General features: G+C 40.0%; 1 protein-coding gene across 1 annotated transcript in view; it reads left to right on the plus strand.

Annotated features, from left to right (window-relative positions):
* Positions 1–145: 145 nt before the first annotated feature.
* Positions 146–11,913, plus strand: part of LOC104166253 (homeodomain-interacting protein kinase 1-like) — a 21,393-nt gene continuing 9,625 nt past the window's right edge. The window contains 6 exon segments of the mRNA XM_009706120.1: positions 146–1,221; positions 6,843–6,966; positions 9,226–9,345; positions 10,112–10,198; positions 11,054–11,238; positions 11,545–11,707. Coding sequence (XP_009704422.1) covers positions 146–1,221; positions 6,843–6,966; positions 9,226–9,345; positions 10,112–10,198; positions 11,054–11,238; positions 11,545–11,707 — 1,755 coding nt within the window.

Consider the following 11,913-nt stretch of genomic DNA (forward strand, 5'->3'; position numbering starts at 1 on the left):
GAGCTTACCTTCCTAGGTGGTAGGCACCATATGGTGCTTAGAAAAATACTTGTCATTCTGTTTCTTGTACAGATAGAGGCTCTTGTTCTGTTGCAACTTGCTGCCACTAAGCAATCCTAATGAGTTCTACTCTCCATTTTCAGGTATGGCCTCACAGCTGCAGGTGTTCTCCCCTCCGTCAGTATCCTCGAGTGCCTTCTGCAGTGCCAAGAAACTGAAAGTGGAGCCCTCTGTCTGGGATGTTTCAGAACAGAGCAGTAGTGACAAGTATTATACCCACAGCAAAAACCTCCCAGCAGCTCAAGGGCAAGCAAGCTCCTCTCATCAGGTAGCCAATTTCAGCATCCCTGCTTACGATCAGAACCTCCTTCTCCCTGCTCCTTCAGTTGAGCACATTGTGGTTACAGCAGCTGACAGCACAGGCAGCAGTGCAACAGCGTCCTTCCAGAACAGCCAAACCCTAACACATAGGAGCAACGTTTCTTTACTGGAACCATACCAAAAATGTGGATTAAAAAGGAAAAGTGAAGAGGTCGACAGCAACGGTAGTGTGCAGATAATTGAGGAACATCCACCTCTCATGCTGCAAAACAGACCTGCGGTGGGTGCTGCGGCCACAACCACCACGGTAACCACTAAAAGCAGCAGTTCCAGTGGTGAAGGGGATTATCAGCTGGTCCAGCATGAGATCCTGTGCTCTATGACAAACAGCTATGAGGTCTTGGAATTCCTGGGCCGAGGGACGTTTGGGCAGGTGGCAAAATGCTGGAAACGTAGCACGAAGGAGATTGTAGCCATCAAAATCCTGAAGAATCATCCTTCTTATGCTAGGCAGGGCCAGATAGAGGTGAGCATCCTCTCTCGCTTGAGCAGTGAGAATGCTGACGAATATAACTTTGTTCGCTCCTATGAGTGCTTTCAACACAAGAATCATACATGCCTTGTATTTGAGATGCTAGAACAGAACTTATATGATTTCTTAAAGCAAAATAAGTTCAGTCCGTTGCCCCTGAAATACATACGGCCAATTCTGCAGCAAGTGGCTACTGCCTTGATGAAGTTAAAGAGCTTGGGTCTGATACATGCCGATTTAAAACCAGAAAACATCATGTTAGTGGATCCTGTGCGCCAGCCCTACAGAGTGAAGGTGATAGACTTTGGTTCAGCCAGCCACGTCTCTAAAGCAGTCTGCTCCACTTATTTGCAGTCGCGCTATTACAGGTAAGTACTGACACAATGCTCACTTTCTTGTGCTGCGTGAGCAAAGTAAAGCTGATCCTGATGGGGTGCTTGGGGTTTGCTTCTACAAATACTTAACTCTTCTGCCGTTACATCTAATCCCATTTGAAGGGGAGGAGGAAATGATCAGCCTATCCACTGTTCTGCATGTTTCCTGGAGATTTCTTCTGAAATTTGTATGTAAACAAATAGAACTTTTGCATTGCAAGTGTTACATAATTTGCAGTCCAATACCTTTCTTTTATCCAGATTAGTGCAGTAAGTTGATTTTACCCTGTCCCTAGTTTGTGACGATGTATGAAGTAGCAAACTGGGGAAGCAGTATACTATTAGTAATTAGCGCATTTTGAATTGTTTGCTATGATCTGAAACTAGTCCATAACAATGGTCATTTAGAAGGGAGAGAGGTCAGAAGGATGCCAATTGCTTTTTGTCCTGTTTCTACTGGTTCCATCTTTGTCTGAACACTTCATGAGCACATGACTTCCTGTGTCAACCCTTGGTATGTCACGCTTTCATGAGACTTGTAGCTCTTTTAAAACGGCGATGAGCTAGATCTCTGCTTCCCTAAGCAAAATGTAGAAATGGCTTCTATCCTACTCCTGTCTAAGAATTAAAAATAAACTATGGGCAAAAATGCTAAAACTCAGAAACTGTCTAGCTAAAGCAAGCTATGCTTTTTTTCTTTCAATTATTCCTCCAGCTTGGTTCTCTTAATAGTGTGTATTTTAATATAAGTAGCAGTAGACTTCAATAAATGAATGCAGAAAGAACTTCTGGCATCAGAGAGACATGAAAAAGTCTGTGCTGTGTTGTCAGGGTTGCTTTCAGTGGAATGTGAGCTCACTTGATGCAAAACTTAACTAGTATCTAGCCCTTCCAGCTGGGACAAGACAGAGGGCTCGAGACACTCCACCCCACCCTGTGTCTCTGCCCTGTTTGATGTCTTTCCTGTCCTCCTAGCTTCAGTTTAAAGCCCTGTCTTCTTGTAGGCTTGTTCTGTTTGTTCCTCATACTCCCTGTATCCTCGCCCCCTTTGTGTTTTTTTTTTTTGGAAGTTTTTTGGTTTTGTAGGGTTTTGTTTTTGTTTTTACTCTTAACACCAAGTACCAGCTTTCTGTGCCACTTCTTTCACATGATACAGACTTTTCTTATTCCATCTCTCGTGATCTTCACTCAGCTTGTTGGCACCAATCTTTCCAATTCTAAACTATTGATAGTTATTTTTTTGTAACGCAGTTGTCTTCTGTGCACTGTAGCTCTGTTAAAGTGCTCGCTATCTAAAATGCATTATCAATTTTGTTATTGCATTGAAAGAGGTGACCACTGATCAAGAATCTACTCTATCTGACTTGGAACACCTGTGAGCAAAGCAGTTTGGGGAGGCATATAGTGCTTTCCAGTTTCTGATATCGCAAAAAACAGATCTGGCTGAGGCAAAAGCAGCAAGGGATGATAAGTATCTTAAAGGGGCTGCTGGGAAGGAAGCTGTCTGCTTCATCTTTGTGTGCAGCGCTGAACTCCAAGCCAATTCCACCCCCCTGACACAGGGTGACTGACACTGCCAGAAAGGCAAGTAACCTGAGATTAGATGGCATTTGGGACTACCTGCTTGACTGAAGTTAAAAATGCTGTGATGTGGAAATGTGTTATTTAGTGATATGTAATTAGTTTAATGATGATGATTACTAAAATCCGTAATCTAGGAGATGGTGTAGAAACCAGTTTATTGTGGGAGAACTGGATTGCTTTAACCATATTGAATTAGTGTTCAGGTGAGTTCTAAGTCAGAAATTTTTTTAGTGCTGTGTTTAATAAAACGATGTAGACCAATTCTTCATTTGGTTCTGTGTCAGCTATTAAAAATAACCTTCTCGTTCAGTGTTCACTTTTTTGTTTTTAGTACCTGTTACTGGCACTTAGGTAACCTGTCTCCTGTAGAGACATCTAAACCAGCCAATCTTGGGTCCTATAAGGTGAATTTTCTGATATATCCTGAAGGAAAAAACCTTCCTTTATTAATTATGCGCAGTGCTGCTGGAGATCATCTTGTCCAACAGCCCTGCTCACTCCAGATTCTGATTGTACTTCTGGCAGTTGGACAACTTGCATGAGTCCCCACGTATGGCTCCAGCAGTATGATCCAGTTGGGAAGTGGTATTGGGTTTGCCAGGGCAAGCGTGTGAGGGCTGAGGCAGGTTCCCTCTCTCCACAGGCGTTACTGCTGCCTCTGCAGTGTAACCTCAGTCAAGAAAGGCAGTTTTACTGCCATGACATGTTTGAATTAAAGTGAGTAAAGTGCCCGTGAAGAACTCTTTGGCTCTGAAGCCAGGCATGAACTAGGAGTAGACTAACTCTGGCAGTCATGCTTCTATGCAGTGACTACTTTCTATGGCAGTCTTGAGATCTATTAGCAGTAATTCCTGACCTGAAAACCAGAGTGTATGCTTGTTACATCAGGTGCGGAAGGGTATGGGTGCTTTTATCCTCCCTGGGGAGGATAAACAATAGAAGGAAGCAGGAAGCTTGCAGAAATGAAAAATCGCTGCGAAGACTGATCTCCCTGCTGTTCAGAGAGTGAGGTTTACTCATGTCCTATGCTATACATAAGTACAGCCATCGTGTGAGTCTTACCTAGATCTATACTTCCTGATGTTTTCTGTGGGTCAGTGTAGAGGCACCTAGGAAAACGAAGATAGTAAGCTGAAGGACTAACAATTTGGGCCATGAGAAGGTGGCACTGAATGTTGAGGGAGCTTGCAGAGTGCAGTAGTATGTGTTTCTTACCTCTGCTTTGGGCTACATGACCTACTTCTGTCCCAGTCATGTTGGCCTGGTGGGCAGCAGTGCATGCAGATCTAACTCTCTGCTTGCTAATCCAGCTCTGAGTGGTAATCGTGTTATTCTCTGCATTGCTAGTTGCAGTTGTACAAGCTTCATATTGCCATCATTCTTCACAAGGGGGAGGGCTGAAGACCCAGGTGTAAACATGGTGTGTTTTGAAATGCTGAAAGTAAGTCTCAGATTTTTCCGCTACTGCTGTGAATCCACTCTCTTTTGAGAGTGCCTGAACGTATTTGCCAATTTTGGAAGTCAGAGTTTGGCAAGCGTGTATGCAAAGAATGTTGTTGATTTCTATTTCAAAGAGCTTAAGATCATAAAATCACTTTAATCTCTGACAGACCAGCTATGAAAGTGACCTCTGCTTGTTGTCCTGTTTCAACTCAGATCTCGTAAGGCCGCTAATTATAGTGGTGTAAAAGGAGATGAGAGAGATCCTGATTTACCAACTCTGTCCTGCAATCAGAATGAAATCAGTTGGCTTGTGAGGAGGTCATTTATTTAGTTTAAGGGAATAAAATGCATAGAGTTCAACTTGCTCTCATTTTGATGTTGAGGTTTTGGAATACCTAAGTCTACTCCAGTGTGTAGTTAAAGACTAACAAACTATCACATCCAGCCTTTGTTGCCACTAATCTCTCTTTCCATTGGAATTGGTGGCATCTTTTTAATGCACTTGTGAAGGATTGGTATGCTCTGCTTATTCCACAAGCCACTTAAATTTTAGTTTGTTTGCCAGTCCAAACCAAGGAAACTTATGCATGCAGTCTTCCTTATATGACAGGTTTCAGTCCTATCTGAATTGGAAATTCCTGCATAAGTAGGATAATCAAGAGGATCAATACAGTTTGTTGATGATGACTAGCAGGCTAATGGCACATAGGGTTCTGAAAGTCTTGTATGAATGACTGCATCATACTCGTTCTCCTTGTGAAGACCAAAGTACTACAGAAATGGATTTCTATTGCTTGCACCTGTTAGCCTATAGAAAGCTGGATCTATTCTAGCATAGATCTTTAAAATATAAATGTTTAGCAGGACATTCAACATTCAAATATCAGATACTTAGCATATTTGCATGATCATTTTATATTTTCACATATACGAAACGATTCCAAAGTCAACTACTGCCAGGGATGGAGACAAACAGGAAGGTAGAAACAGATCAGTGTCAAGTAGAGTGAGTGTCAGAATGTCTTAGCTTAAATAATGTATTATTCTGATTACTAAAGGTATATCATGGCTCTGTTTTTGGGGTCTCAGATGTAATAGAAGAATCCTCTTGCTTTAAAGCTGAATGATAGAGAATAGGTATGACCTCACTGCCGCAAACAGCTTTTTCAGCTATCTTTTTTGATGGATCTTGTGATTTCTCACAGGACATCATGCCTGGGCAGCTGGGATGAGTGCATTTGTTTTGGAGACTGGCTAATGGTAATTGTGTAGTCACCTAAAACAAAAGCTGTATCTGTGTCACCACGACACAAAGGGTGATTAATTAGAGAGTCATTTCTTGCCATGTACAAACAGTTGGGAGGTACATTCAGGTTGGACAGTTGAGGAAGGTGAGTGTCAGATCTGTTGACACCTGTACATTATGCAAGCCCTGTTTTTTAGAATTCTGTAGAAAGATCAAAACTGATTTCAGAGCGTTTTTTAACAGAAATATCCACACTGTAACACAAGAAATGTCACACAAGCCCTGGGGCATGCTACCTGAGTCATGACCAGAAAATGGATAGCCTGGAGTTTAGGACTTTTCTGTCTTCCTTTGCGCTTGTGTTAGTTATGCATGAAGAAGATCAAGGTTTTTGTGTTTCCTGTACTTTCCAGAGTAAATGCCCACACCAACTGACGTGGTTTTTGCAGTACTTTGGTTCTATGCTGTATGCAAATGTATGACCAGAATTTAGCCTGACAGAACAGCATCGGTTTGTTTCAGAACTGTGTGTAGGTGAAGAGTTGTACTGAAACATCTTTTTGTGTTATGAGTCAGTTCCAGACAGAAATCTCCCTGAAATTCCAACCTATTATAGAAGCAAGCCCTGCTTGGAGTTTGACTTTTTTTCATCACCTTCTCGTAAAGGCTAGGCCAGACAGGTAAATTTTGCATTAGGTGTGGTTCAGTGCACAGAAACCTGTAACACAACCTTGCAAAGCAGTCACAGTCTCCAGCTGTATTCTTTCTGTCCATTTTAAACTCGAAAATCTCCAAACAAACCCTGTATGAAAACCCACTGATAGAAACTGAACTGCTTTCAGAAGAGCTCTGTTTTCTGGCTCTGCAGGTGCTGTTCTTTCCCACATGAAAACAGGCAGCCTTCTGCAGCTGGTTACCTGGCATCTTGAGACCACCTTCCAAGAAAAGTCTGAACACATTTGCCAGAGCTTTTCTTTCCAATTCTGTTAGGGTAGGTTGTGTGCTGTCTCAGGGACATCTCACACCATACGTACTGTCAGGTGTAATTAAACTGGTTACTGAAGGAGTAACTTCATATCACAGTTGCATAAGGGCCGCCTAGGAGTTGGAGGGGACCACGGCAATAAAGTGAATCCAGCCATGCCACTAAGTGTTAAAAAGGTTGGGATCTGTTAGGCCACTTGAGGAAACATCTGCTTTAAAGTGAATCACTTAGTTTCACACGGATTTACTTGTGCTTGGAGGAGTGAAGCAGGGGCATATCCAGAACAATTTATAGGAAAGAACTGCATGCTTTCAAAGTGGAAGATTTTACTTTTTTTTTTTTTTTCCTTCCAAACAGAGCTCCTGAAATCATACTGGGTTTACCGTTCTGTGAAGCTATTGACATGTGGTCACTGGGCTGTGTGATAGCTGAGCTGTTTCTAGGCTGGCCTCTGTATCCAGGAGCATCTGAGTATGATCAGGTGAGATGCATGGCAGATGTGGTGGGTGTTCAAATGAAACCACAGTGATCTGTGTTCGGACCCTCTGAACCCAATATATCCTATGTCAAATTTCATCTAGTACAAATCACTGTTGTCTGTCATCTTAAGTTCATTTTCTCTCTGTGATATTCCCATTGTGTGGCTGTCTCTGTTGTTGTACAGGAGAGTATGGAGTTTTTTGTTTTAACTTGATTTGGATGTAGTTATCCAATTTATAGAGTCAATTTACAGTTAACCCCTGGCTTCCAAACCCAAAAGCTGTTGAAATACGTTCCTGTCAAAACAGAAGTGAGGTGTGTGCCCTGACTTGAAATGCCTTCTGTAATTTCATAATGAGGGCAGTTTTTCCACGTGGAGACAGAGCAAGCCTATCATTCGTGTCCTGTTAATACCTACATCAGCCCTCATTTTTAATGCAAATGTAAACCTCAAGCTGTCTCTGAAACACAAGGGCAAGAGTCTGAAAAGGCATCTTGAACTAATTAGTTCTTTCCATAGATACTTAGCATTATTACCTGAGCTAGTCAGTTGCCTATAAAAGGACAAAATGTCTGTATGAGAGTTTTTTTGAGAGTAACTTCTCCACTGCAGTTTTTATGGTGGTATCTTGGTACAGTGCTTGGTATAGTTTTCCTTATGTGATAAAGTACATGAAAACTTACTAAGTTTGAAAACTTACTTGTGTTATATCTTCCCAGCACTGTAAATTTCTAAAGGAAACACAGTGTACCTTAATGAGCAGAATGAGTTAGAAAATAACTGAGGTACAGCATGGTGGTTTCCTTGCATACTGAGTTTTGTGTAATTCTGAGAACCTTATCTAGTCATGTAGGTAGGTGGGGAGGAGGTGCTTTTTCCATTGCTTAATAGCCAGGATTTTGCAGTCCTTTGTGAGGTAGCGTGAGGTGTGACTTCATGTAGTTGATTTTGGTACCTGAATTGCCCTTGAAAACTAGGGGTGACTAACTTTGATGTTTTCTGAGATTCTGCAGCAGCAGGTAAAAGCTTGGGCAGAACTTGTGAGAGGACCTCTCCAGGAATGAGTTCATGGGTTGGGATGAGATTTACAATTATTTTTTAAACACCCTTTACCTGTAAAGTAAGAGTTATGTCTCATAAAAATAGCAGAACTCGTAGCTGAACTATTGTGTAGATACAGAAAATACTCGCCTGCAGACACTTCAGATCCACACTGCCATAAATTAAAAGTGAGTCAATAAATTAATATGATCACAAACTATAACAGTTAGTTAAGTGTTCTGCAATGTTCAGCTGTTTTGGCACAGTGGAATAGCAATAATTCTGCAAATAAGAAATGAGACATACTGAAGGACCTATTATTAATAATTTGACCAAAGCCTAGTTACCTTAACACTGTGTTTCCAACCCTCATTTTATAAATCAGACTAATCAGGGCTTTTTTCTTAAACTTTTAAATAGAATCCTGTGAGGGGAGAGTCATGACAAAGACGATGTCACACTTCTTACTGTACATCTTGAGAGCAAATAGCATTAGCAATTGGGCAACATTTGGAATATTTTAAAAAGCTTATTACTGTGGGGTTTTGTAACTTGCTGTTTTCTTACATTTTGAGCATACCTTTTTTTGTTAGTGTCTTATCGATACTGTCACAGGTATTCAGGTGCGTTTTCCAAAATTCTGATCCATTTTTTTGTAACATATAAAGTAAAGTATATTAAATGTTTTTGAGGATGTGAAGATCTGATTGTACTAGAGGTTTGATGTTTCTTTCTTGGTCAGTGAGAGCTTTGCCATGACATTATTTTCAAATTACATGCCTAAAGTATACATAACCAGTGACAGCCATGTTGCTTGGATATTTATGCCTTTAATTATATATACATACATGATAACTTCAGTGGTATCTTTCTCTCAAAATGTGTACTTCTTACATTGCTGATATTAAAGACTATTGGTGTTAATTTGTCCATCTCAAGCTTACAGTCTACTCATGTATACTTGGGCAAAAAATATTTCCATAAAATAAGAAAGATGTATTTAAAACCTAAAATTTCTGCAGATAATATGATTGAAAAAGTTAAGTGACCTTATAAATACTTGAGATAGTCCCTTTAATTTTGCAGTTTCAGTTGTCTGGGCATTCTTTATTTACAGGTTATTTCCTATTTGCTGTGAACAAACATTGTTGATAATTACTCCATTAGTTATGAGTTCTTTGTGTTGAGAGTCCTCATTCTTTCAATTTTCTTTCCTAGATTCGTTATATTTCACAAACTCAAGGCCTTCCAGCAGAATATCTTCTCAGTGCGGGAACGAAAACAAGCAGGTTTTTTAACAGAGATCCAAATTTGGGATACCCACTGTGGAGGCTAAAGGTTTGTCTGTCTTTTTAATTCCCAATTCTGATTTCATTGAGGACTCAGTATAAATTCACACCTAGTTTTAGTGTACTGTGAAAACATTCTGAGTGAAGGTTGGATTTGAAATGCCATTCAAATATAGCTGATTTGTGTATTTCATTTCAGAAACTGTACAGACCTCCTGGTACTCATCTAACAATAGCAGCTGTGCATGATAGTACCAGCAAAGAGTGGGTGTTAAAATAATTGAGATAATGGTTACTTATTATGGCCTGCTCAGTCTTGGTGAAGTATGTCATCTTGTTGTCGTCTCCTGACAATACAAAGAATAAAATAGGGAGTATCTCATGATCGTCTTTGTTAGCTTAACAGAAATCTATTTATGTATTGGCAGAGGACAGGAAAGAATCAGATGTACACTTGAATTGCCTTTAAAGCTGAGCAGCAAAAAGAAGGGGATTGTGCCTTTCTTCTCTTTGTAAAAGAGGGATTTAGAATATTTATAGCCTCTTCTCTTCCTAAATCAGAAATCTTCAGTTCTTCTGGCTATTGCACTACCCAATGAATCCTTGAAATGAAGCTATCCTGTCGTTAATTCAGCTTTGCAATGAGTGATCTTTCCATTTGAGGAAACGAGAACCCATGGCTGTTTTGGTTTGGCCTACTGGCATGTGATTTGTCTGAAAGCAGGCAAAAGATCACCTGGTTCAGCTCTTTTGCTGCTTTTTCTTTATCAATATGCAGTATCTCAGTTTGTAATATCAAATGCTTTCTTTTATAGACCCCAGAAGAACATGAGTTGGAGACAGGAATAAAATCAAAAGAAGCTCGGAAATATATTTTCAACTGTTTGGATGATATGGCACAGGTGTGTGGAGGTCTTGTAACACACAGATGACTATCATATTAATGACATACATTATTGGGATCTCTAAAACTGAGGCTCCTGTGCTGGAGCAGTCCTCTTCCGTATGCTGTTGAGAACACTGATATAGGTTTGCAATGGTGCCAATTTGCATCAGAAACCACTGCATTAAAGACTACCAAAACGTTCATTATGAAGCTGTTAGAAATTTCTTGTTTTTCTTAGGCCTTGATCCAGTAGATGCAACAAGCGTGCCTAGTCTGTTATCACTAGAAGTAGTCGAGCAGTAGGAAAGCTAAGCCCCTCCAGATATGTTTATAGGAATAGGCCTGTTATTGCACTTTGGAAATGTTGACAGGAACTACAGATCATTCTATTTTTTTCATTCTATTTTCAGAGGTAAGATGAAGGAATATCTGAGTGTTTTTAATATCATGAGGCCTTGAATCTTAAATATGTTGGTCTTGATTTTCTATTGCAGCTGTTATCATCACTTTACATCTGTGCAGAGAATGTAGAATCTTGCCATTCTGATTTGGTAGCCCCTTATAGCTTCACACAAAAACTGAGGGCCTATTGCCAGGCAGTGGAGAAGGAAGCCTGGTTGATATCTATTGAACAGACCAACTTCATGTTGAGATGAGAATTCCATGTGTAAGTTTGACTTCCTTTTATAGAATGAGCAAGGGAAAGGTGGTGTGTTAGCACTATAGTACCTAAAATTAGAGAGAGCAATGCAAAATTACCTAAAAGAGACAGAAATGCTCAATAAATATTTTTGAGTGAGGTGAAATTACTGAGTTGTTAAGTAGCCATTAGTTTGATGTTTGTGTGAACTACTCTTATTTTATTTTCAAGGTGAATATGTCTACAGACTTAGAAGGGACTGACATGTTGGCAGAGAAGGCTGACCGAAGGGAATATATTGATTTGTTGAAGAAAATGTTGACAATTGATGCAGATAAGAGAATTACTCCACTGAAGACTTTGAACCATCCATTTGTTACAATGACACATCTACTGGATTTCCCACACAGTAATCAGTAGGCTTCCTTAGATTTCTTGTTTTGTTTCAGGAGGACTTCTTGGAAACACAGAATAACACTTTTCTGCTTTCTGTCAGTGCTGTTTTCTGCAGTTTCTGGCTGATCTGAAAATAGCAATGGCATGTATAAGGAATGGAATGTTCATAAGCTTTCTTTTCATGTTTTAGGACATTCTTTGTTGGTTTAAAAAAACCAAACAAACCACAAAAAACCCTAAACCTAAATGCATGTGCATAAAGTTGGGAATCTGTCATGTCTGTGTTGTACTGTTTTTACATACCTGATATTTTCCTTCTGTTTCAGTGTGAAATCTTGCTTTCAGAATATGGAGATCTGCAAGCGAAGGGTTAATATGTATGATACAGTGAATCAGATTAAGAGCCCATTCACGACTCATGTTGCTCCTAATACAAGCACAAATCTGACAATGAGCTTTAACAACCAGCTCAATACAGTACACAATCAGGTATAGCATCTTTTAGCTGTTTCATACTAATCAAAGAAATGCTGTAGTCTAATTTTGTGCCTTCAGGCCCAATCCGTTTCTGCAAAATACTATATTTAAATTGCTGTCCAGAATTTGTAGTCTTGTCTTGAAATTTAATTTTACAAAACTCAGGCCAAGGCAATCTGTTTACTTCACCTAATCGTATTTGCCTGTCAGTTCAGCAG

Source organism: Cariama cristata, unplaced genomic scaffold (genome assembly GCF_000690535.1).
Source record: "Cariama cristata isolate BGI_N322 unplaced genomic scaffold, ASM69053v1 scaffold15688, whole genome shotgun sequence".
NCBI classification, from domain to species: Eukaryota; Metazoa; Chordata; class Aves; order Cariamiformes; family Cariamidae; genus Cariama; species Cariama cristata.